At 40.7% G+C, this 25,172-nt stretch overlaps 1 protein-coding gene across 2 annotated transcripts; it reads right to left on the bottom strand.

The window, feature by feature from the left end:
• INTS10 (integrator complex subunit 10) lies at window positions 1–24,560 on the bottom strand. Of its 2 annotated transcripts, none has more exons than XM_004682292.1 (17): window positions 24,338–24,560; window positions 23,717–23,784; window positions 22,412–22,515; window positions 21,605–21,744; window positions 20,405–20,486; window positions 19,808–19,948; window positions 19,232–19,403; window positions 18,617–18,786; window positions 17,794–17,927; window positions 16,843–16,996; window positions 14,945–15,027; window positions 12,249–12,401; window positions 8,960–9,068; window positions 7,845–7,924; window positions 6,413–6,575; window positions 5,399–5,492; window positions 1–400 (listed from the first exon to the last, which is right to left on the bottom strand). In XM_004682292.1, the coding sequence occupies exons 1-17, from the start codon at window positions 24,464–24,466 to the stop codon at window positions 244–246; spliced, it is 2,133 nt and encodes a 710-aa protein (XP_004682349.1). In that variant the 5' UTR covers window positions 24,467–24,560; the 3' UTR covers window positions 1–243. The 2 variants fall into 2 exon arrangements, with proteins under 2 accessions (XP_004682349.1, XP_012580457.1); XM_012725003.1 differs by having other exon boundaries at window positions 19–400; window positions 16,843–16,999; window positions 24,338–24,508.
• Between the last annotated feature and the right edge of the window lie 612 nt (window positions 24,561–25,172).

Genomic DNA, 25,172 nt, shown 5'->3' on the forward strand with positions numbered 1-25,172 from the left:
AAATTTAGGGTGGTTTTTATTTACAAAACAGGCTCTTTTGTTTTACAAAAATTACAAAAAATGATTCTTAAAAATAGAAATAGCTTTTCAGATTCTTGGGAAATACACCTTTGAACAACCAAGGAGTTAGAATTCAGATGATCTTGGCTGAGAGTCATAACAGCAACAGTGATCAATGTGTCAGGTCCTCCCCCAAGTGGCAGGGCCCTGAGCTGTGTCTGGTCTCTGACGGGAAGGCCTCCATCAAGCCAGAGTCTGAAGGAGCAAGATCTTCTCGTTGATGCAGAACCTGTGCAGCACCACCATCAGGTTCTCCCCACAGCGAGACACCTGGCGCTCCATGGCCAGGCGGAAGTCCTCCTTCACGCCCTTGCTGATGCCCCTCGTGACTGTGTGGTGCCTGAGGGCGGCGAAAGGGAAACAGACAAGAGCAGGGTTAGCTCCAGCGTCACCGCAGTGTTTCTGGGGTAGGAGTAAAGCCTGCCTCAAATCTAAGTATAAGTAAGCAAAAAATTAAAAACAGCAGTCCTGCCCAACTCCATCCTGCCCATTAAAGACTTCAAACTAGAGCACTATTTTCCCACTCAAGAAAAGGCACCTAGATGTTCTGACAATTTCCACCTGCTAGCCTATTATCCCCCTGCACTCTGAACTGATCCCTCCCTTTGCTGACTCTCACATGAGTCAGTGACTTTGGGCTGAATGGGCCCAGAGACAATGCCGCACTGCTCGTGTCATCAGGCCACCTGGGTGCTGAGGCAGCAGCAGGGAGGAGGGAGATAGGATGACCCAGTCACCACGCAGCCTGGGCCTCAGGCAGGGGCTCCATGAAAAAGCTGGAAAGGCTTGGTGACTGGGCACAGCTGCTGGGTGACAAACACATCTCTCTCCCGGCAGCCAGGACAGGACAGTGCCTCTGAGGGCTTAGCCTATATGAGAAATAGCAGGAGTCGAGGTCCTGAGACAAGTCTGGCTCAAGTGGGGGGAGAGAAGCAGAATCGTGTTAGAAAGTCGGGCACATGCCGAAGCCCAGTGAAGACCACACCTGGTCACGTGCTCAGGAGGCCTGCACCATGGGGTGAGGGGCGGTGGGCACACAGCCACAGTCTCTAGCTATCCCGTCAGTTGTGCTTTCAAGAAGGAAAACACAAAGGAAATCCCAGGAAACTGAAGACACCAAAATGATGAAAGGAAAGAAAGAAAATCTAGCAAAATTCAATGGTTTGGTTAAAAGAAAAGTTTTAAGTACTAGCTCAATAATTTGGTAGAATTAGACCAACAGAAGCCACCTCTCTTCCCCGCCCTTGCTGCCTAGCTTCCCTTAGATACAGCCACAGGGATTTAAAATGAGATTTCATTGTACTGGCCAAAGTAAAATTGATGAAACCACTTTAAAATGTTTCTGCTTTTTAAGGCTTTAGTTATCATATTTAAAACAAGCAATGCAAAAGGAAAAAACCCCAAGCTTTGTTAACTAGCAGCGTCCAGCCAGCACACTCGACAATGCCCCTGGCTGTTTCAAGAACTACACGGTCAAACAGCAGTTCCTGGGGAGGACACAGTTTGTTCCTTGTGGGCATTTCTAGTGTGTCTGGCTGTCAACTCAGGACAGTGTGTGCGAGTCCCAGGCCAGGTCCCATGGGGAACCATGAAGACCTTTCTGTGCTGTTCTGGGATACTGCTCTTTGGGTCCCAACTGAGTCCACACACTGACCAGCTCAAAGTCACTGGTGTTTGCAGACAGTGACTAGAGGTGGATGGGTCAAAGCCAAATTTCCCCTGAATGTTAGTAAACGTAAAACAAAACGGTGTAACCCGCTACCATATGTAAAGAGGAAAACACCTCAATTCTATTTTTATCACAGCCTCTAGCTTTCTGTTGCATTTGCATGAAGAAAAGAATCAGTTAGCTTTTGTAGTTTAAGAATAGGATAAATCAAGTAGTAAGTGTGGCATTCTAGGCTACCAAATACTTTTAATTCAAAAAGGTAGGGTCTGAGAAAAGTTTTCAGGGCAGGAAAACATATTGCTAAGGCCTATTCAGATCAAAACTTCGACACTGGTTGCTATTATGAAAATCAAGAATAAAGATTTACTTAAAAGAAACTTCAACATCCTTATTTAAGGCCAAATGTCTTTTGCTTTATCAAGAGACTCATGGTTTAATGCCTAATCTAATGCACACTTAATCTAATACAGTTTTATATAGCCTTCATTTTTTTCTAGGTCCATAATGATTTTTAAATTGAACACAAAAACACTGGCAACTTATGGAAAAAATTAAGAAATGTTACAATATTACAACCAGATGGTTTGCCAAGGAATGCGTAACAAATTAAGAAAATAAATAAAGCATGAAAAAAGAGCACTGAGGAACAAAGAGCTGAAAACCATGGGCAGTAAAACATGTTGACAAAACAGCACACTATGAGCAGGTGTTTTTCCACTTGGTACCTGTCAGCAGTCTGTATGCTGGGCTGAAGCACAGGTAAGAATTCCTGCTGCAGCAACCCCATGGGAGGGCTAGAAGGCCTTTAAAAAACAGCAAACAGCAGCATTCAAACACCCACACCGACTCACCCTGCACTGCAAAAACAACACTCCAGAGAAAAGGCACAGGACTGGAAGCAGACTGTACAGAAACCGTTAACCTCCACAAGCCCCCGGCCACAACAGTGCCCCTCGGGAGGACGGAGAAGCTGGCAGCCCCACACAGCAAAGCTGTGGTTGCAGGTCCAGAGGCATCTGGCTTCCTGGTCCCCAAGCTCAGCCTACTTGATATTTGGTTATAAAAAACAAACACTGAGGAAGAGGATGATGAAATGCAATTGAATGGTGGCAGGGGAGAGAGCTTAACATTTGAGAAGACACATTTCAAATCCAGTCTCCTCGTACTCTACTCTTCTCAGTCCCACACCAATTCCAGAATAACCCTGGTGACTTCCGGCAAACATCTTTGACAGGATGGAAGCCCCAGCCCTTCTGAGGGGACCTCAGGGGCTGGTGATGTTTTTGATCAAGGAAGGTTAAGTCTGAATTGCAAAAAGTAATGAGAAAAGGAAGAAAGGGGGAACTGGGGAAGGGGTGGGAGAATCTGGGACCCATGATTTGCAGAATTCTGTAACAGCAAAGATTTAGTACATTAGCAGGGTGATCACCTCAATGGTATTAGCCAGGCTATTCAGAGCACACACAGGACAGTGTTTCCCATTTTCAGTCCGATGCAATTAAGATACCACAATATCAGCATGGAATATTTCTGTGTTTGAAAAACACCTAATGAATAAGGAGATGTCCCTCTGTGGCCCTGGCCCAGCGCCCTGTGTTGGTGCTATACCTACTGGGGCCAGAGGCACAACCACACGACTCACAACCTTACCTGAGGGGAGGGCCTGCACATGCTCACAACACATCTGCCACTGAGCCGGAGGGCCAACAAGGGCCCGCCCCGGCTTCAGAGATTTGTTCGAGCCCCAAGGGAAACAAAGTAGAGCTCCGTTACTTCAGAACCTACCATATCTCAATTAGCAAGTGCTCTGTCTCGGCAGCTGGCCTCTCCTGCTCCAGTTAGAAAGGCAAGTTTCAAATGAACTTTGAGACTCAGTGAAGCCTGGGCTAATTCCTGCAAAATAACAATCTCTATTCCTGTTCCCATGCTGACGGAACAGTAGGTTTCCTAAGAGGACGAGGGAGGCTTCTACAGGAGTAGGAAGGGGGACCACGTGAACAGCCTTCAGAAGCCTAGAAACGGATGGGGTGCATCACTGCCTTACCCTAAGCAAACCTTAACAGCGATACTACCCAGGTGTTCAGCACCCCTCTCACTCCAAGTTCCGGGGTCGTCTGCATGGACCCATGTCATTTCACTGTTCAATATAAACCCAGTAAAAGCTAGTTAGAGAAGAAAGTTTGAGCATAATAAAGTTTGAGATTCAGCTGGTGATTTTTTGACAGTCCATTCTTTCACACGTCCACAAACTGCTAAGTTTTATCTAACTGAGAACGGTCGCTAGGTTTAATCCCAGCTAAATGGAGTTGGTTCTGCTAAGGCCATCTCTATAGTCTGGTAGTTTGTGCAGTGAGGGTTAGTGGGAATAACATGAAAAGCTACGGAGTGTTTGCGTACCTAGTCTCAAAACTTAGCAATCACATCACAAGGGGTTAGCCAGGCTCTCAAATCAATTCTCTGTTAAGAATATCTAGAACCATATACTTATTTTCCCTTCAGTTTTCATTCACAGTCTTGGGAAGGTAAAAAAAAAAAAAAAGACATGGGAAGATGAGTATGTTCACGTTCAGTTTATCTTTTAAGTATCCTGATCAAGGTCTTACTTTTTTTTTTTTTTTTCCCAACAGAGCATTTATTCTTTCAAGTGTTCAGAATACTTAAAAAATTTACCAGGTGAAGGAAGAAATTACACTTAATCTCCCCATTCTTTAGTTTGGGTTCCACAAGACCCTGCTCTTGACAGGAGATAAAGGGATGTTTGCTACATATCGAATGGCTGAGTTTATAGAAATCCATAATGAACATTTCTCTCCTTCCTCTCTCAACCTTTCTAAGACTCCACAAAGATAGAACAAGATGTGGATTTTTGCTTTCAACAATTAAAAAGGCATTCGTTTCACAATAAAGGGGAAAAGAAGAATGTTTTCAGCCTTGGCAACACTTGTTTCTTACTCAAGGTTCAGTCTCTTGCAGTGACTCTAACACTGACTTACAGACACGCTGAGTAGGCAGGACGCAAAGGAGAAAGTATGAAAATAAAGCTACGTGTGGCAATTACAGCACAGAGGATATATCATCCAAACTACAATGAATACTGAAGGATAGAAGCAAGATTTATGAGCTATTTAAAAATCATAAATGGTCACTAACTCCATTCAAGTGTGGGAGGGCATGCCTGAGACCCAGACCCCATCGTCCTTCCTTGAGGCATGGGTGTTCTTCCCGGAGACACAAATCTGTCTATTTTCCTTTGTGCAGCATAAACAATGAAGACTGCTTAGGAGGGCTTCAAGTAAATACTGAAACCCAAGCACAGTTTATAGGTCAAATCTGTAGTTCTTTCTCGTCAATTTTCCAATCCAGGACAACTTTATTTCAGAATGGCTTTTCCTAATTAGAAGGACTCTGTCTAGTTAGAAATTTATAGAACCGGCCTGAAAATTTGGGGAAGAAAACTTTATCATGAACACCTGAGACCTTTGAATACCCAGATTTAAATAATGTTTTATCAGAAATGTAGTTTAGAAAATGTCAAGAAGGTACCCAGAATCAAATTTACTCTCAAGGACAGAGAACAGTTTTAGATTCCTTTTGAAAGGTATAGAAACTTCCAAATATTCTCTACACATATGAAAAAGGCGAACGCTTGGCACGCGAGTGCACACTTACTTGATCAGCATTCCTTGATTGGGCAGTAACTCCAGATGAATTTTCCCGCCTTCCTGAGTTCTTAAGTAGGCGAATTCCTCCAGCATGTCAATATCTGCAGACCAGATTCAGGCTAACATGTGAAAACAAGGAGCCAGAACCCTGGGCCGTGAATGTGGAAATTGACTGTGACTTAAGCTGACGCACCAATGACAACTGCCGAGCTGATACTGGAGCTCAGGCCTGTCTGATACCAATGCTAACGATCCTCACAAACCAAACTACCTCACAAAGATAAATGCATTTTTCATGTAAGCAATGATTACAAATATTCTATATGCTCATAAGAGCAAAATCTTTGTAAGAAATGAAAGAGGTGGTAAGATGGCTTACCCCCCAAAAAGAGCATATATGATTGCTTTAGCACTTGGATAAGGCAATTAAAGGCAATTATATAAGCTGCTTTGCAATGAAAAAAAAAAAAAGTATTATGGTAAGCAATGAAGTATAAATACTCAAACAGATACTCAGTTTCAAGCAATGGTAGAATTCCCCTAATACCCAGTATAAAATTTGAATTCCTTATGGATGAAAGTGACTGAGTGGTGATGGTGGGCAGCACCCACAGTGAGTTCTCCGTGGCCCTGACAGCAGTGACTTGGGGCTCTAACATGGTGACCTCAGGGGCAGCCTGTGCCCTGAAGGAGACCACAGAGGCCTTTCCTGATAGATGAAGGCCAGTCAACTGCTACATTCTGTGGCGCAAACACTGACCTGTCAGGCACCTGTAGGCTGTCACTTCAGAAATCCCAGAAGTCTGGGCAATGGAAATGAAGACTGATGCCTTGTGTTGCCTCTGCTGAAGCCTTGTATGACTTTCCAAGATCAGTGACCACACCTCGTGGTGAATCAATCACCACAGTATCCTTTTCTCCAAAGCAGCAAAAGCTGTTTTGTCCGTTCCTTCCTCTACAAATGATTTCTTCAAATTCTATAAAACCAGACTTTCTAATGCTTAGACAAGAAAAAGGATACTTGTCACGTAACTGAAAAAATTCTCATATTGGAAATTTCCTTGTTGGCAAATCTTGTTGACAGCTTTCAAGAAAAGATTCTCTCCCCGAGGCCACTCTTGTTGAAGCAATACGATCACGTGCCCCAGCGCCATGTCATCCCTGTTGTCCGTGAAGGCTCTAAGCTGCAAGACAAGGATTATGCAGGGAAGGGAGACGCAGGGTGATCTAAAATATACCACACAGCACTTCTTGAAAAAAGTGCTGCATGTGAAAATGTGTGACAAAGGTCATTAGAGTGGCACAAGGCAGAAAGCAAATGTCACAACTGCTTCATAAAGAGGGTGGAGGCTAACCCAAGAAGCCTCTGCTCCCTGTGTGCTGAGAACAGGGCATGGCAGTGTTAACACAGCATCCTGATGGCATCTGAGGAGTTGGGGACTTTGGGAAAGCGTGGGAGAAAGTTGAATGGTTCTGTAATAAGAGAACTGAGGGTTTCTTTTAAGGGAGTTAGGGATAGAGGTTGTATAAGAGGCCATCTAGGGTTTGAGGGGCATGTGGGACTATGGAGAAAGAAAGGCAGTGAGGAATAAAGAAGGGAGCAAGAATATGAATGGAGGAATGGGTGAAACACTTCTAAAGGAACAAATGTCTAAAATCCTATTTTAAATTGCTTCTGCCACTCCAAGTGATTCTGATAATGAGTGAAGTTTAGGAATGACTGTTCTAAAGCGGAAACCCAGTATGTTTGTGAAGCAAACATCTCAACTCTAAGACTACAATCTGCAGCTAAGGGGTGCTGTTCTGTCAACAGTCTTAAAAGGGGCCCAGTTCCAGTGGGCCTTTGCTGGTATTATCCAGGTGCTTGAAATGCTTTCACTCACCCTCTTTTTTGTTAAAGATTTATTTGTGCATACAGAACTGGGGTACAGGCTAGAGGTGCAGGGGCAGTGAGAGGATTCACCAGAGGCAGAACAGGCAGATCGATTAAGTACACTGCTGAGGGGAGCAGCGGGCTGGTCAGGAGAGGTCTGCCGCACCATGTAGGTCACCTCTGGGGCAGGCAGGGGTCAAACTCATGCAGAAGTGGCTTTAGCTTCTTAGTGCTGTGCTTTAACCTGCTGCGCCACCAGGGAAGGCCCCACTCACCCTATCTTTATGATAAATTTTATGATATGAACCCACCAGCATTTGTCTTCCCTTCTTCTGTAGCTAATACATTCTGATTTAAAAATTAATTCATAAAATATTTACTGAACATGACAATAGCAATGTTATTTTCATATTTGTCTTGATATTGTAATTCGTAAACCAACCGCTTTCCTCATGACAACCTGCCATTTATGGCAACCGTTACAGGGCTCTCCCTCACAGGGCTCATTTCGAGTCATTCCAGATCACCAGAACATCAGTTTCAATGAAAATTCACTGATGCTAATCAACTTGATGCTTACCTTAAAACAAGCCAGCATTAAATGCAAGCAGTATGGCATGATAGCCTTGCTGGTACAAGGCAGAAGCTTCAGATCCGAACCTAAGCAAAGTACACAATGTGCTTGTTATTAAAGAAAACATTTTGAAAAGCAAATGTCTAAGATCGTTTCCTAAGGAGGAAAAAAGAGGATAAGCAACAGTCATGATTAAAAGACAGCCAAGTCACGATTATACTTTGTGATATGAAACTGGCTTTTGAATGGTATTTGGATTTTATTCACCAGTCTTCTTTCCTAAACTCAAACAGTATGTGTAGAACTGGGTTAGCCCCTGACTGATTGAATTTGCCAGTGGAGTCATTTGGACTTGAAGTGTTCTTTGTGGGAGGGTTCTTGATAAGTTTAATTTCTTTGACAAATAAAATAACATTCATGTTTTTTTATTTTTTATCAGTTTTGTTGCATTTTTCAAGTTTTCCATTTCATTCAAATTGCTGAATTTACTGGCATAGAGTTATTTATTGCTTATTCTCCTAATATTCTTTTTCAGTAGGCTCTATTGTGACAATTCTACTTTCATTCCTGGTACTATTAGGAGTTTCTCAATTTTACTACTTTTATAAAAAATCAACTTGTGACCATTTTCTCTACTTTGTTTATTTTTGCTGTTAACATTTCCTGTCTTCTGCTTTTTTTTGGGGGGGGGGTTAATTTGTTTATATATATTTTTCACATTTTTAAGGTGAAAATTAGGTAGATGACATTCTCTTTCATACAAGCCCTACTACTAAATTTATGTTGATTTTCAAGTAACATGCAGCTTGATCTGTATCTTCAAAGAACCCAAGAGGAATATGCTAGGAAATAACTTCTTAGCTAATATATGTTTTCCTAGAAGTGGTCAAGCTAAGAGAAAGGAATTCACTGACATACTTGGAAATGAAGACAACTTTAGAGGAAAGCCAGATTTACAGCTGCTTATAAAACCTGAGCAAAGGAAAAGGTTGGCCAGGGATGAATGTTTTATACAATTTATCAAACTTTTCAGATGATGGGGGTTCTCATCAGGACTGTAAAAATTTTCCCAGCTTTAGCCTCTAATTTTTACAAAATAAAAATAAGCTTTGTCACTATACCTTTTCTGAATTTGGGCTTTATTTTTGAGGGTTCTTCCTGTGACTTGCCTCCATCTTGAATGGGAAGTACCATGTAGCACATTAAATCGAGGACTTTTTCACATGTCATCTAAAGAAGAATGAAAGGAACTAATTTGAAGTTTTCTGAAACTAAAACCAAAATAATCATACACTAAAATATTTGTAGCATTTAACTGGGCAACATGGGAAGGTCTAGATCACTGTCTCAAGATTCCTCATGAGTGTTAGGGTTTGCTTCACAGTGTATGTAAGATGAAATTTACAAACCAGAACTTCTAGGGAACCTACTACCGAGGAGCTTAACAGCACAGCAGCACCCACAAGGAGTATGTCTCTGTCTTAAGGACTTTAAAAAGTCTTTAAGGAGAAAAGATGTCAAACTAGGATATATACATACACATACACACATGTATATATGTACATACACATATATGTATATATAGAAAAGCTGTCAAACTAGGATATATACATGCATAGATGTATATATACATTACGTATACATACACACATATGTACACACACATGCACACACATGTGTATATACATATACACGTGACTATATATACATATGTGTGTATATATATACACCATTTAGTATATATATACACACCATTTAGTGTGTGTGTGTATATATATATGTACATGTATATATATATACACACTAAATGATGTGATATAGATCATAATTTAAAATAAAGCAGCAATACATACATAGGTTAAACTAGCAGCAAAAGTCACTGGCATAATAGTTACCTTGATCTAAGCCTTTAAGGGGGAGAGGACTTGGAATGGGGGGAAAGAAGAGAGGCCTGAAAGGAGAGAAAGGTGGCAGAAGGGCTGTGCACTAGTGTAGATGCAGCAGGTGCAGTTTACGCCACACTCACCGGAATGGGACAGACGCAGGCTGGTGGCGGTGAGCTGGCCTCCAACACCCTATCCAGAGAGAGGAAGTCTCTCTTTCCCCCTTGGTCTACCCACCCAAATTCCAATTTAACTATCTGATATTGTAACTGGGTGGTCCCTAGGAAAAGGGAAGTTCCAGGTTCCCTGCCCCACCCAGAAGGAGGGTGGAACTGAGCAGAGAAAAAGGAGAAAAAAGAAGAGAAAAGGGAGGCAGAAGGCAGAAGACAGATGGAGAAGGAAAACCTAAGGAAGCCACATGGAGCAGCAAACATGTGATGAAGAAACCGGGCTTGTTTCCTGACCCTGGACTGGTTAAGGCAGATGTGGGTGAGATACCTGTAGGGAGGTGACTATGGCAGTGTTTATATTGATTTTGATTTTGCTCTTTTCCTCCGAGATTTGGCTGGCAATTTCAGACCCTTTTCCATGGGTCCCGGCCAGAAGGTGCTTTAGTCTTGTGGCAGGCTTTCAGGCCTTGCTTTGGGCCAATCCCTTTTGGGTGGACTTTTGCCCACAAGGGGATGGGTAACTTCAGGTGTTGATTTAGAAGTTACATTCTTTGTGTTTCATATTGTATATTAACTGTATTAAAGTCACTTTTCATTAAAGCTTTATATGTTTTGTCTTGTTGCGGCGGATGGCAGAACCCACTTAGAGCAGGCAGGTTTTGGGGCTTCAGGGGTGCCTCTCTCTGAATTGAGGTGCCCTATAACAGATTTGTTGCCCTATAACAATATCACGGAGGGGAGCATTTTCTACATGTCAGGGCATTCCCACTTTACAGACTAGAAATGGAGTCTTAAACCCATGTTCTAATCTTTTTCATGTCTTGGCACATCCAGAAAATAATATGGCTCAGAGTTGGCAGCAACTGTTTGGGTGTCTGTCTCTTCCCCTCCTGGTCTGCCTGGTGTAAGTTACAGATGACTGGCCGAAGGCTGAGTGGGTTGGGGGCTGGCAATGCAAAACCATCCCTGGCCACAGGGTGAGAAGGTCTAGATTTGGGAGATCTTGGCTGTTGAGAGCTTGGATTCCAGTCACAGGAGGTAACCTGCTTGGGTTACTGAACTGTTGAGTGGCCAGAGCCAGGGCTTGTATGCTACCTCCAACTAATCTCTCCTGCCAAAAAAGTTACTGGCAAAAAAAACTCCATTAAAGCCATGATTAGTGTGGTGGAAATGGAAATAAAAAGCAATAAATGAAAGTTATTAGTATTACACTGGAAGAATCAAAAGGATCAGCTCCAGTAGAAGTCAATTACTTCCAGACGGTTTTTCATCTAAGGGCCTGAGGACTAAGGAAACGCAGATCTAGGCATTCTGAGTCTAAACTGAAGACAAGAGGTTAAAGATCCAGGGGTCAGGTAAGTGTGGCATTACAGATTTAGGCTTAATCGTGAGCCGCTCAGCACTAAGCAAAGTCTCTTCTGAATGAGCCTGCCTACGTTAATAAAAGCTATCAGTTTATCTTCTGTGTGCTACACGATGCAGAATAGCACTGCCCCGGGTAGCTGTTAATGCCACATGACCTCTGTTTATCTGGCTGGATAAATAGTTCTGAGCGGAAACTAACCAAAACTTAGAATTAGGTAGCTCATAATCGCATAAATGGTGGCAGAAAGGCATTTACAATTTTAAATGCACATACTTTACATACTCCCCAATTGTGTCTTTCTCAATACCATCACATTAAATCATAAATTCAAATTAGTAACTAATTTGGAGTTTTAGACACAAAGTAGTCAACTTAACACACAGAGATGAGAAAGAATCTGTATGCTAATTTGTAGACTTGGATTTGCACAGCACCCATTTGTATACGAAGCATACTTATCATTTTTTTTTTTTATACTTATCATTTTAACTGAACTCACTGAGCATGTGGCTATGCAAACCACCGCAGCAGTGGAAAAATCACAGACCAACATGGTGGGAGAAGCTTGACCCATTAGTCTCTGCTCCTGCAAAACCCCTATGAGTTGTCATCACTATGTAACAGAGAATCTGAGTTTGGATTAACTCAAGCACACTGTCCATTTCCTACTCAGTAAAGGCCTGTTTTTTTCAAGTACAACAGGATCGACTTCATTCTACATGAATTCTAAACATGGGAGTGAAAAACTGATCCTCTTCTAACAATATGGCATAATGAATAGGAAGCCTAATTTCAGAGAAGCTATAGTTAAAGAACACTTTTTTTTTTTAAAGAACACTTTTAAGTAAAACAAAAATCATGATTTTCATGAGGTTAGGCAGAAAGACCAAACTTTAAGTATGCATGTCCTAAATTAAAAAGCCATTCTAGGAAAAGAGGCAAACTTCCAGGAGCTGACTGAAGCTGGGGCCCCGGGGGTGGCAGAACTCACTCTGTACTCTCCGAGAGCGAAGTGGCAGGTCGCCAACTGGATGAGTGCCCTTTGATGCTCCAAGGTCCCCTGGCCCGCAATCTGTGGCTGAGGAAGTGATCCCTGGAGAGCTGCTAAGTGATGCAGACTGGCTATTGCCTTTTTATATTGACCCTTAAAAAGAACAGCAAAGAGGGGGGGAAAGTAGTTATTTAAACAAATCTCCAGGGTTAATTAAATGACTAGCAAACAACTACAAATAAGTGATTTCTACTTGATCATGTAAGGAGGTAAAGGGAGATTCAGCAACAGTATCAAACTAAATATTTAAAGTTATAGGGTCTGAAAGCTTTGCAGTAGACCCATGGACATGTGGTGATGATGAGGAATACCCAAATTGATGAAAGAAATGACTTTAAGAATCTTCATTATTGTTACACTGGATAGAGATCAGATCAAAATGGCCTGAGACAAGGTCCCTTGCTTAGTTCCTGGGAGGAAAATCTGAAAGTTAATGAGAAGGGCAGTAAACTCAGAGAGTTCCATGACTTGAGGTGAACTTGGAACACTTCTTCTTGGGCATAGAAGACCAGCAGAGACTACAGAGGAGATTCATGCTTCACTAAACATGAGATGCGTGGAAAGAAATGTCTGGGCCAGGAGGCTGCCCTACAGCTACAGCCAAAAGCCAGGGTGGAAAGAGCAGAGGCCCACACCCTTGAAGGAAAATGTGGAATAGCTGGGTATTCCCAGGGGGCTGGGTTTTCAGTGAAAACTCCGTATGCTGACTGCGCTCCCCTACCCCACGCCTTTGGGGTGGTACTGATCTCACGAAGCGCTCTCATAGCATACAGACTGCAGAGACTGGGGCCTGCAGCTGTAGACAGGAGGGATATTGGTGGTGCCACAGACATAGCCAGTTCTCCACCCACTCTGCTCAGCACATCCCACCAGCTCCAGGACCTCTCTAGGACCCTCCCAAGCCTCTGACTCAGAAGCTACCAGATCACATCCTCTAAGGTATGGTAACTGGAAAGACTAAAAACAATAACCCCAAATCAAATAAAACTGTAGTGCTGCCTGCTGGAACAGAGGTTGTGTAAATCTAAGTGACTGCTACCAGTGTTTTAAAATAGGGCAGTCACAGCAGCAAAATGGGTAGGCAAAAAAATACATGGCACCTTGAGATCTCAAGAGAATGTCATCTCAAGGAGAGAACAATTCTTCAGAATCCAACCAGACACAGACAATTTTATCTTCCTCTTACATAGTTTTTATAATTAGATTTCGTTTAAATTCCCACTATAAATTCTAAGAAATGGAAGAAAATGTGGAAAAGCAAATCAAAGTGATATAGGAGAACTATAAATAACTAATCAAAGAGATGCAACAAAATTCAGAAAAACAAGTGTCATGGGAAATAAATTAATGAACAGGAAACAGAAACTGATATTTTAACTAAGAAAATAATAGGGTTAATAGGGTTGCAGGCCATTAAAAGATCTATAGAGGAGATAAAAAGTTCTGGAGAACTCTATGGAGGATCAAATGGGTGACCTCAAAGATAATTATGTACAAATCTAGGAAGAAGAAGAAAAAGAAATATGACAGGGGAAAAAAGGAAGAAACACTTCAAGAAATACCCGACTGCTTTAGGAAAGGTAACAATGGGACAATGGGTACTTCGGAGGGGAAGAGAGAGAAGCGTACAGAGAATTTATTCAAATAAATGTTAGAGGAAAACAGCTTAAACCTAGGGAAGATTTGGATCAGTGAAGCTAAAAGAACACCCAGTCATCTAATGTAACAAGACCTACACCAGACACGCACTTGTGAAACTACATACTTATGAAATGGATAGGACTATGTTAGATGAAATAAGTCAGGAAAAAAAAGACCAATAATGGATGATTTCACTCATATGTGGAATATACAGAAACAAAACAAAAGGTCAGATAAAACTAAAAATATCCTAAAAATCTGCCGGAGGGGGTTGGGGGCGGTGAACAACAATGTGTGGGTGTCCTGTGGACTATGACAGAGGACTATTGGGGTGCTGGAGGTGAGTATGGTGTGGTATCACACATCTGGAGAGCTGTGACCCTCAGTCATATCCAAGATGTAAACAATGTTACTGCAATAAAAAATAAAGTCACATGATTTTATGGAGGTACTTTACGAATACCAAGATTTTTATTTCTGTTCTTCATTTTTATGATGAACTGAAATTAACATAGCTCTCTGATAAAATACCTTTTTGATATGTTATTTGTTTATAAATCATTTACTACCACTTCTTTATGAAGGATGGAAGTTGCAATTTGCCCATTTTAATAGTGGAGGCTGGAAGTTCTCCATTCAATCAGTGAATGGTCTATTCTCCCTGTTTGATGTAAGGGGCTGGGAACAGTAGAGCAAGACAGGTCTCCACCAGAGAGGACAGAAGTATTCATCTTTTACTGAAAAGTTAAAACCTTACTTGTGCAGAGGGGTGTGACTGGACACACCAAAAGAAATACAGGAGATGGGACCTCCTCATTTTGTAGTTATTCTGAGGTGAAGTGTTCTATAATCCCTCAGCCATAAAAGATAGGGTGTCTGTCTGCAGAGCATGAACCAGGTCACAAGGGGAACATATGTATCTTGTATCCTGAGCCTGGTGCACAACAGTAATCCTCCTGCACAGACATGGGTACCTGACTTCCACATTACTATACCTGATAGATGATCATATCGGTGAGGAAGATTCTTAACCAAAGCCAAGTATCTGTCTTCCATGCCAAACAAATTCTTGTAAATTCTGGGAATTCAAAAGCAAATTTACTGTAAATACATCACACAGAAATGGAAAACAAAACTAAGAAACTCAGCAGGAGGGAATAACAGAGACACATTACCCAAAAATGGATAATCACTTCAGACCTTGACTTCTCAAACAATGGTTTAGAATTTCAACTAGATAGTAAAGCTAGAAGATAACATTTATCAATACTTCTCAGGCAACATTTTGATCAGGGAGCAACATTTATTTTTATTTTTTAAGATTTATTTATTTATTCATACAGAACTGGGGTACAGGCCAGAGATGCGGAGGGTGAGAGGATTCACCAGGGACAGAGTGGGGTACAGAATAGGCAGATCGACGAAGTACACTGCTGAGGGGAGCAGCAGGCGGGTTAGGAGAGGTCTGCCACGCCATGTATATCTCCTCCGGGGCAGGAGGGGATCAAACTCATGCAGAAATGGCTTAAGCTTCTTAGTGCTGTGCTTTAACCCGCAGTGCTACCAGGGAGGGCCCAAGGGAGCAACATTTATTAACCATGTACCATGTGCCAGGAACTGTTCAAAATGCTTTTCACATAATCACTTATCTTGAAAACTAGTTTACTTTCCTCAGAAAGTACCATTTCCACCCAACTGAAATGGTACACAGTGACAGTAAGAGTTTTACTCACTTTTTAAAAAGTCAGTATATAACTGATGAAAATAATTCCTCCAAGAGCATCACTACAGTTCTAGGAGAGACAAGGAGAAACTAACGATGCTACATTTACTTTACAAACACAATTATGACACACGTGACCAAGGACTCTGTCTAAGCTTGTGCCACATGGGATTGTTGGTTAAAGGAATGTAACGGACCTTTATAAAGTATAGCAACCAACATGGGTTGGTCAGCAAAGTGCTAGGAATCCTTAAGTAATGATGAGATATTTAGTATTTTAACTACTATATAGATGAAATATCCAAGTTTCATGACTATACTCAAAAGAAATTAGGCTTTCGAAATGTCAGAGGAAAAAAGACAAATACTGGGTTATTTTATTCACATGTAGAGTAAAAAGAAACAAAGCAAAATCACAGACAAAACCAAATCAAAAGAAACCCCTGCAATCTGACTGCAGTTCTCGGTGACCAGAGGGAAAGAGTGTGAGATGAGAGTAATTGGGGGTGTGGTGTGGTAACATACATTTGAAAAAAACGTGACTTTATTACTCCTAAAACATACACAGTGGCTGTAAACTAACATTACGTCAATATAAAAACAATTCAATAGAAAAAAAACAGGCATTCTTAAGCATCTGGATTTTGAGTTTCCCAAGCAAGGACGTTAACGCTGTTTACCTTTATATGCTTAGTCACATGTGGCTTGAAGACACTACAAAGAATAGGACCCAACAACTAAAAGCAAAAACAAATGTAGCAATACTAGTATCTAAACGACAAAAAATTCCCTTTTAAATTCTACCCCAAGCCTGATTATCATACCCTCAGAGTAGGGGCTGCAAGATAGCATGGCTACCGCAGTTCATGCTTTATAGGATTCTGTTTTGAGCAGTTATCAAGAATGATATTAATGTATAACTGATTAATATATATATTACTGCTATCAATACTCTACTATATATTCATAATTATATTGTAGATCATGGGATTAATAAGGATTTTAGTAAATAACTGGTTAGCTATCCTGCTCAAAACAAAATCCTGTAAAATATAACTTCTAGAATCAGCTTAATTAACTGTGACTAGACATTTCAAGTAGAATGCTTTCCTTTTTTAGCACAATGCATCTATCGTAAAAATAAAAGCACCCGTGTAAGAACATTCTTACCCTTGTCAAGGAATTCTAGGGAATAGAGCAACTCCCAGCTCTCCCGGGCCAATTTGAAGCTGTCTAGCACCTCAATGGAGTTAGCAAGTTCTGCTTTATTGACCACGATGTGACGATTCCTTCCTTTTGTAGAACAGTCTTCATCATCTGAACTCTGCTTAGAGCACAGGAGAACATGATTAAAGCTAGAACTACTCAGAGACTGGCACATTAGTATGTTTATTGCAGCCCAGTTCTGATTACTATATGGATTATCGTGAGTAGTATAAAGAAATCTGAATTTAAGTTTATACTTTTCTCATAAGGTCTAACCTTATATTGACTTTAGAAGTAAAGCTATGGAGTTAAAATTTCTAATAATTTTAAAGACATATAAATTTTATGAAGATGAAGTTTTACTCAGAGATATAGTTAAGTAGCACCTAGTAGATGGTTTACTTTATCCTCCCAAGATCTGTCATTGATTTGCTTCCAAATAATAGCATGTTGTGTGGACTTCCAAAAAAAAAAAAAAATTTAGAGACATGACTCTTATAGCTGTTAGTTGGTCACACATTGCTTCAATGGGCACCCCTCTCTCTAGCGCTGCTTACCCCTTATGCAAGGGGTCCAGCCAGGAATTACATTTGTCTGCACTTAGCTGCATTTCACAATAAAGGTTCCTGCTTGCACTCTTTGTCTGAAGCGATATAAAGCCAAAGAAAGAGAGCACCTCAGAGAAAGGCAGCTAGAGCACAAGCTACTCTGCATGACCAGTGTTCCAGCGTAACAGTCAAATATCGCCACTTAATTTTATTTTGCTGTTTCTTAGATTTGTTATTCCAAGGTTTTGGTTTTAATAATTCAATGACTCAAATTACACTCCTCTGTTGACTTTTAGTCCGCTAAGGTTATAAAGACTCAGAAAAATAGTCCCGGCCTCCCACTATCCCCTGTATCTGAAAGAATTACCATGGTTTTTTCTCTTCCTTCAGCTAGTTTCCTCTTTTTATGTATGTGTTTATTACGATCAATTTCTATATCACCATACACATTTGACACATCCTCAAGAAGAACTAGTGGAACCTGGCTTGGGGCATTAGGACCTACAGATGGGAAGAGAACACCAACATGTAAAAATGCAGGCTACTTCACATCAGGCAGACATTAAGTCAACTGCTGTATGAAAATGTAGGTAATTTAAAAAGATATTCAGAGTGACTCCAATTAGGTAAACAAATAGGTATACATGTATAGGAGGAAAAAAGATTGTATATCTATATTTATTAACCAAAATGTCAATAAAGTTTTCCTTTATTCTTCTTTGTATTTGCTATTGTACATCACATCTTTTTTTTTGCCAAGATCATGAATCATAACTTATCCAAAAAGCTAAGACTACGAAGTTAACGTGTACATTATGGTTACAAATTCCAAATAAAATATAAATACATGAAAGGCCACAAAGTGATACGAATAGTAAGAGCTGTGTTATATTGGACAGACTGTGGATAATTTCTTACTGTTCTAATTTTCTAGAATGTATACACATATATATTAGTAATCTTTGGTTACTGTGAAATCTATGGCTTTTCAATTAACTATTTGATAAAGAAATTCTTAATGAAAATATACTTATATAAAAACCACCCCACCAATGGCTAAAAAAAGCACTAACATTAAATTGTAGTAATTAGTTTCTAAGAATATTAAGGTAAATATTTTTGTCTTCCTTACCATCCCTGCTAAGGCCAGTATACTAAAATAAAATTAACACTAATATTCTTAAACCAACCTTGGAATAGAGATGGTTGTATGCTGTTGACATACTGGAATGCATTCTTAAAGAAGACCAACATAGTGGAATAAACCACTTGGTTTTTATATTTTGCATGTGCTTCATTATCAAAGTTGTTCATGTATCTGCAGAGATCCTTCATTCTATGCAGGATATCACCATAGCTTCTGAAAGATGAAAGAGGATAAAAAGTATTCTCCTTGTCAGCAAAAGGTCTAAAGAAAAGCCTCAATAGTAAATACATGTACTAAGTTATTGTTGACTGTCTGCATAATTCCTCCTTTATCAGAGCAGTGCTCAGATCATTATTTCAACACATAAACATGCCAAGTAGCCTCTCTTTTCTCTGAATGGCAATGAGTGCTAGTGCTTCAAACTCATCATCTTGGAAGCTCATACTTTAGTTAAGAACTTTTAATAAAGTAAATATCACTTTGTTTACATATGTGCTAAATTTGTTCAAAGAGAAGTATTCCTATGCCATGCTTTAAAGTGTGCTTTTTTTTTTTTTTTCCATTTTTTTTTTTTAAAGTGTGCTTTTTAACAAGGATCCTGAGATGGTGCAACCGAAAGGTAAATAAGGCAATTCTAGAAACAAAAAAATTTTTTTACCGTCTCCCTTTATCCATCTGCCATTCACATCTCATTCCAACAACATTCAAAATTTTAAACAATCTCTCCCAAGGGTCCACAATCTGGGATGATTTTTCAGTCAGCCCTTCTATTATGTACTTCTGAGCGCTACGTTTGCTAGGTGACATTAAATCAGATGTTTCTTGGGTACCTGTGACATGAGAAAAAAATGACCTATAATTAACAATATTGCTTTCTGTTTATGTGGCACTTGATAGAACCTCAAGGAAATTCTGACTCTCCTTTCAAAAGACAGTAGCATAGAACCATGAATGGCCAATGGCTTCAGTAGGATGTGACATTTGAGCTGTGGTACATACTTGAAGGGAAGAGCACTAATGTTGCAGCCTAGCAAACTGACTGTTTTTATCAAGGGGTAAAACTGGTTCCAGAAAAGTCTCATCTTTTCACTGTAGCATTTTTTTCTGGGAACCATCTTTTAGAAGCACCGTTAAGCTGGCACATATCCACAGAAGGTATCAGCACAATGAGGGATTTCTGACTGTTATTTTACTAAAATCTGTTTAAAGAAAATTGCAGGACATTCCCACTTACCTTGGTGCTGACTCTCTATTTGAGTAGACCTAGTGACATAATTGATGTAAAATTCAGCTGCTTTGTTTAAGTACTTATATAGTAAATTGGCAGGCAATCGAACATCATGGTTGTTAATTATTAAAGGAAGGACATCACAAACTGTTGAGGAGAAAAACAAGGAAAAAAAATTTAGTTGTCTATCTACCCAGAGTTATGGCAAATACAAAATTTATTTTAGAGTTCATAAATGCAGTATCTAAAATCCATAGGTAAAAAAATCCCTTATGGCACCTTTCTTGAAAGAGTACAGTATAAAGAGACACCAGTGGGAGGAAAGAGCAAGGAAATACAGAGATTCTCCATGTGGTTTAAGGACCAATTCTTATACTGGTGATATAAGAACTTTTATGTGCTTCGTACTTAAACATATGGTTACACATATTCTTTTGGAGGTATGAAATAGTATATAATGAAAAACTTAGTTGTTTACAATGCATTATAGACTGAAACAATGACCACGGATCTAAATTCTAAAATACAAAAACTTCCTTTGCTTTCTACAAACAACCTTAATCTAGTTATCACTGAGTTCATAAAAAATACAATTTTTCTTACCAAATAATTTTCTAAAGCAGTTCACAGGAGATTCTTGTTCTTCAATAGTTTCAGCCTCTAATAATGCCTCTCCCAGGCCAACCTGTTTTAAAATACAATCATCTAAATGTATTATAGTTTAAGTGGTCAGAATAAGAATAGGGTATTTTTTATTTGTCAAGTAGCTTGTATATACAAACTTCCCCCCAAAAGCAAATATTTACATTTTAAAGATTAGAAGATAAAAAGGTGTATCAAAGGCAGAGCCCGGAAGGGAAACTCAAATTCCCCTCAGCACAGACTACTTTGCTGTGGTTATTCTCTGAACTAGCAAAAGTAAAATGCTAACAAAATATCTACAAAAACTTAAAGGCAATATTGAACTATAGCTAGATTGGTGACAAGAGCTGTAGAGAGTTTCTAAGAAGTGTGGAAATTTACTTTGTACATTAAGGCAATAATCACTTTCCAGAGTTGTCAGTAGTAGCCCTACAGCCTAGACTAGCCAGGTGGAACTATTCATGTTTTAGGGCTTTTGGACTTCTGGCTTCTAGAATCATGAAAGAATAAATTTCTGTTGTTTAAAGCCATCCAGTTTCTGGCTTTGTACAGCAACCCAAAGACATGAACATGGTGAGGTACAGAGGTTAACTGAGGCCAGATGTCAAAGAAAATGGCATGGGAAAGAATAAGCAGTAGAGCTGAAGTAATAGCTAAGGATGTGAATCCTGATGCTCCCACTTACTGACATTAGGAAGTTACTAACATATTTAAAACTCATCTGTAAAATGTGATATTATTGCCCACAATGACCAGTTCCTGTCTAGTAGTACTCAATTATTACAGATATAAGGAAAGGGTAGGAATTGAGAAAAACAGGGTCACAGGGCATATGAAAAATATGTCTGTTAAAACCATCAACTATGGTTCTTCATTTAAATTCAAATACACTCTACAATACAATGGGATACAAGTATTTTTAAAAACTTTACAGACTGCAGATAAACAGCACTGTGAGAGCGTGGTGAATGTTTCCTTAAACTGATAAAACAATGTCTACCAGCGGTGTGGTTTTACTGACAAAGATTTCTTGTCTGAGTTCAATTTTATAGGAGGTTCCTTAGAATTTCTGTTTCAAGTTAATATATACTATAGCTCCTAACCATACTGATAAATCTGTTACTCAATTTTATTTTCTCTGAAGAAAAAGTTGAATCTTACCCCGTGTTGCACTACTGTTTCAGGGAAGCGTCTCAAAAGCAGAAGCAGCATTTCTGAACGTTCCAATGTGTTGAAGCATTGCTCTGTAACCTTTAGTAACATTTCACACTGGACCCGACCCGGGAGAGTTTCAAATAAATCTGTACACAACACATTTCACTTTAAAAAGTATCTTTAGAAAAAGAATACTAAAGAAAAAATGAAAGGTATATTCAGAACAGTAAATGATTTGTTTAAAAAAAAAATCCCTGGTCACCTACAACCTGGCTTTTGGGTCAGATGATGTCTGGCAAAGATGTTTTGCTGAATGACCATAAATATCTGCAGGACTTACTGGGGCCAGAAATGAGACTGATTATGTGGAGGGCCAATAAGATCTGTTGCTAACTGAGAAAAAAGGTATTTAAGTTGTAAAGGACTAAGCCACTGCTTTTTTACTCAGAATTTGAAATCTTTGATTAGGGTTATATCAACCAACATAGAGAGGTGGTTAAGGAGAAAGGTTACAAATTACTGAAAGTTTTCTTTTTTGTGGAAATCTGCCTCATCTATAGATGCTTTGATTATTGTAGAATACATATCAGTTCCTTGGCTAAAGGAAAAACCCACATCCTTTAAGCAAATCCAAAGTGTTCTAAGCAAATGATCAAGGGACTAAGAGACATCATTTGTACAGACTAAAGGGTCAAGAACAAAACTATACATAGGAACCAAAACCACAGATGTGACTTTTCATTAAATGACTACATACGACTTGATGCCAGAAATGCTAATTTATATGTATTTAAGTTATTACTCAATTCTTACTTCTTAAAAATTGGGTTTGTTTATCCTGTGAATCGTTCCTTAGCGCTGATGTAATAATGCTAATTTCTCTCCAAACAACCGGCTGATCTGGGAAATTCACAAACCTATTTTTAAAAAGAACATCAAATTAAAATGTCAGATTCTATGTGTTATCCAAAAGAAAGAACATTAGCATTGGGAGAAAAACATAGTTTTCTTTATTCTAAGTGAATACATAAATGTACCAAAATAAAGATATAAAAATAAAAACTACTGAAATAAAGTGAGTACTCATAAAAACCAGTTTTATGGTTATTTTTTAAGTGAGAAGAAATGTGATCAAAATATGTAAAGCACCCCTAATATCAAAAAGAATGAGAAAACTACCCAAAAGAAAAAATGGACAAAGGAACGGCAGAAATAATACAAACAGCCAAAGAGAACATTTGAAAAGACATTTCATACAAAATAAAAGAAAAGATACCATTTTTTCCTGTCAAACTGGCATACAAACAGAAAAAGTGGTAATTCCAATGTTGGCAAAATTGTGGGAAACATCACTGTTACACATGGCTATTGCAACTGTTTTGCAACTGTAAAATGCAATGTCATGTGAAGTGTATTTTTTGGAGGGCAATTTGAAAAGACATTGCATACGAATATGTAAAGAAATTTTGACTGAGGGTCAGAATTTTAAATGTGCATACCCTTTGACTTGGGAGAAAAACACCTGTCTGAGAAAAACACCAAAACACAGGTACAACGTTCTCTAATAATTTCAAATAATTGAACTATCTAAAAGGTCCAATAACAACAGAAATGCTCTTATGAAATGCTATGCAGACATGAAAAGATATTTATATAATGACATGAAGAGGGCTCTGTTACAGTGGATGAAGAAAGCAAGCTGTAGAGTGAGTAGTATAATCTCTGTTTTGTAAACTCTTTCCACAAAAACTTACTTACAATTAATTGTGTGCGCATATATATGCATGTATATATGTCTGTATGTGTGTGTCTCTATACACATAGACACACAAAGCTTAACTCTTGAGTTTTGGAGGGATTTCACTTTTACTTCTACATTTAGGTATTGTTTGCACTTTGGCCAGTATCCAAAAGAAAATAAATTATGAGATAGAAACGCTTCAACAACAATAAAAGGTTAAGACGACTTCTCTGCAGAAGGCATGACAACCATTTAATTAAGGGGTGAACTCCCGACTAAGTAAGCTTTTAGGTACCCTTCACCCAACTCCCAACTGCACTGACAGAAACTAAACCTCGCTGAGATCCAGTGCGATAAAAGCCAGCGTCCCCACTCACATGTCGTACAGCAGCCTCCCTGCGGTGGCGGTCCGCTCCGCGTTCCTTTCGATGGTGTACATCTCATACTGTAACACAGAGGAGACGCACGGGTCACCACCTCCACCAGGGCTGGTCCCAACTCACCACCAGCAGCAGTGGCCCCCGAGGGAATAGAGGGCCTGTGAGTAAAAGCATCACCTGCTGACACAGAGCCTCGGGGTTCAGGGGTGTGACCCTCAGGTTCACTTACAATCCCGGGATTTGTGGAATAACGTCTCTAAAATAGCAGGCGCGGAACAAATAAATGGCTGCCATTTCTATGAATGAACCAGGGAATGGCTTTCCTAGGGGCGATCCTGAGCTGTACAAGCCACATAGCACCATAACACACCCCACGCCTCCAACCACTTTGGCCCCCAAGGGGTTCGCAGCGCCCAAAGTGCTGGCTACGCGGGGGGAGAAGTTTATGGAGGGTATAGGAGGACGGGCGGGGGTAGGTAGAGATAAGTGGAAAAGGTAAGGGATGTCCGGTCCAGAGGCGATCGGCCCCAGAGGCGGGTGCAGCGGGCCGCCCAGGCAACCGCGTTGCGAGGTGCTCACACCTCCCGGCAGGCGGCCGCAAGCATCGCCTGACCTCACCTGGATATTAAAGTCGGCAGGGTAGAGGCTGCGGGCGGTGATCAGCCAGGCCTTGGCTGCCCATAGGTCCTGCTGGACCAGCTCCCGGGCTCGCTGCACCAGAAACTCGCAATCACCCTGGGCGGACATGACCCCGGAGGTGTCGGGCCCCCGGCCTGAGATCGCCGGACCTTCCGGCTCTGCATACGCCGCGGACTGCGGCGGCGGAGGCCACTGCGCATGTCTGGAGATGCCGGGCCGGTTTTCCGGGTTTTGTGAGCAGCCTCCACCGGAGGGCGCTCCGTGGCCGTCACGTCCCAGTCTCCAATGGTGAATACCGGAGGTTTTGACGCTAACTCTTTCAGGTCACCGCCAAAATCTGGAAAAGTGGATTCCTACTCTCGCGCGCTCTAGTGCGACCCTGAGGCCTAGGCGCATGCGCAGAATCCTGCGGTCGCCGGGCGCATCTGCCAGTCTCTCGGAGCTCTCCACGCGCGGCAATATTTTGGGTCCTCAGGGAAACTGGCGCTTCCGGGCGCAGGCGGTCTCCGGGTATCCCCCGACGCCTGGGACCCGGGACAGAGCTGGGAAGCAGCTAGAGATGCAAAGGCGGAACGCGGTCGGCGAGGCGGCGGGAAGGAACCCCCTGCCCTGTGGTGGTGGAGGAACACCACCGGGTTCACGGCCGGAGTTAGATTTTCGAGAAAGTCGGTGGCCCTGTGAATGTCTTCGGCACCGAGGGCAGTGGTAGTGGCTAGCGTGTGTTGCTTTTTTTCTTTCCCAAGTACGTCCATATTTTTTTGTTCGCCCTTCTTCGCGGGTTTCTCCCACATTTACTGAGCACTTGAGGTAGAGA

This window comes from Condylura cristata, unplaced genomic scaffold (assembly GCF_000260355.1).
Source record: "Condylura cristata isolate star-nosed mole 26May11 unplaced genomic scaffold, ConCri1.0 scaffold00014, whole genome shotgun sequence".
Lineage (NCBI taxonomy): Eukaryota > Metazoa > Chordata > Mammalia > Eulipotyphla > Talpidae > Condylura > Condylura cristata.

Coding starts and splice junctions, on each gene's coding strand:
- INTS10 (XM_012725003.1), bottom strand. CDS start 24,466: ATGTCCGCCCAGGGTGATTGCGAGTTTCTGGTGCAGCGAGCCCGGGAG. Junction 19,404..19,807: donor AATAGAGAGTCAGCACCAAG/GTAAGTGGGAAT, acceptor CTCATGTCACAG/GTACCCAAGAAACATCTGAT. Junction 17,928..18,616: donor ACAACCATCTCTATTCCAAG/GTTGGTTTAAGA, acceptor TCCCATCTGTAG/GTCCTAATGCCCCAAGCCAG.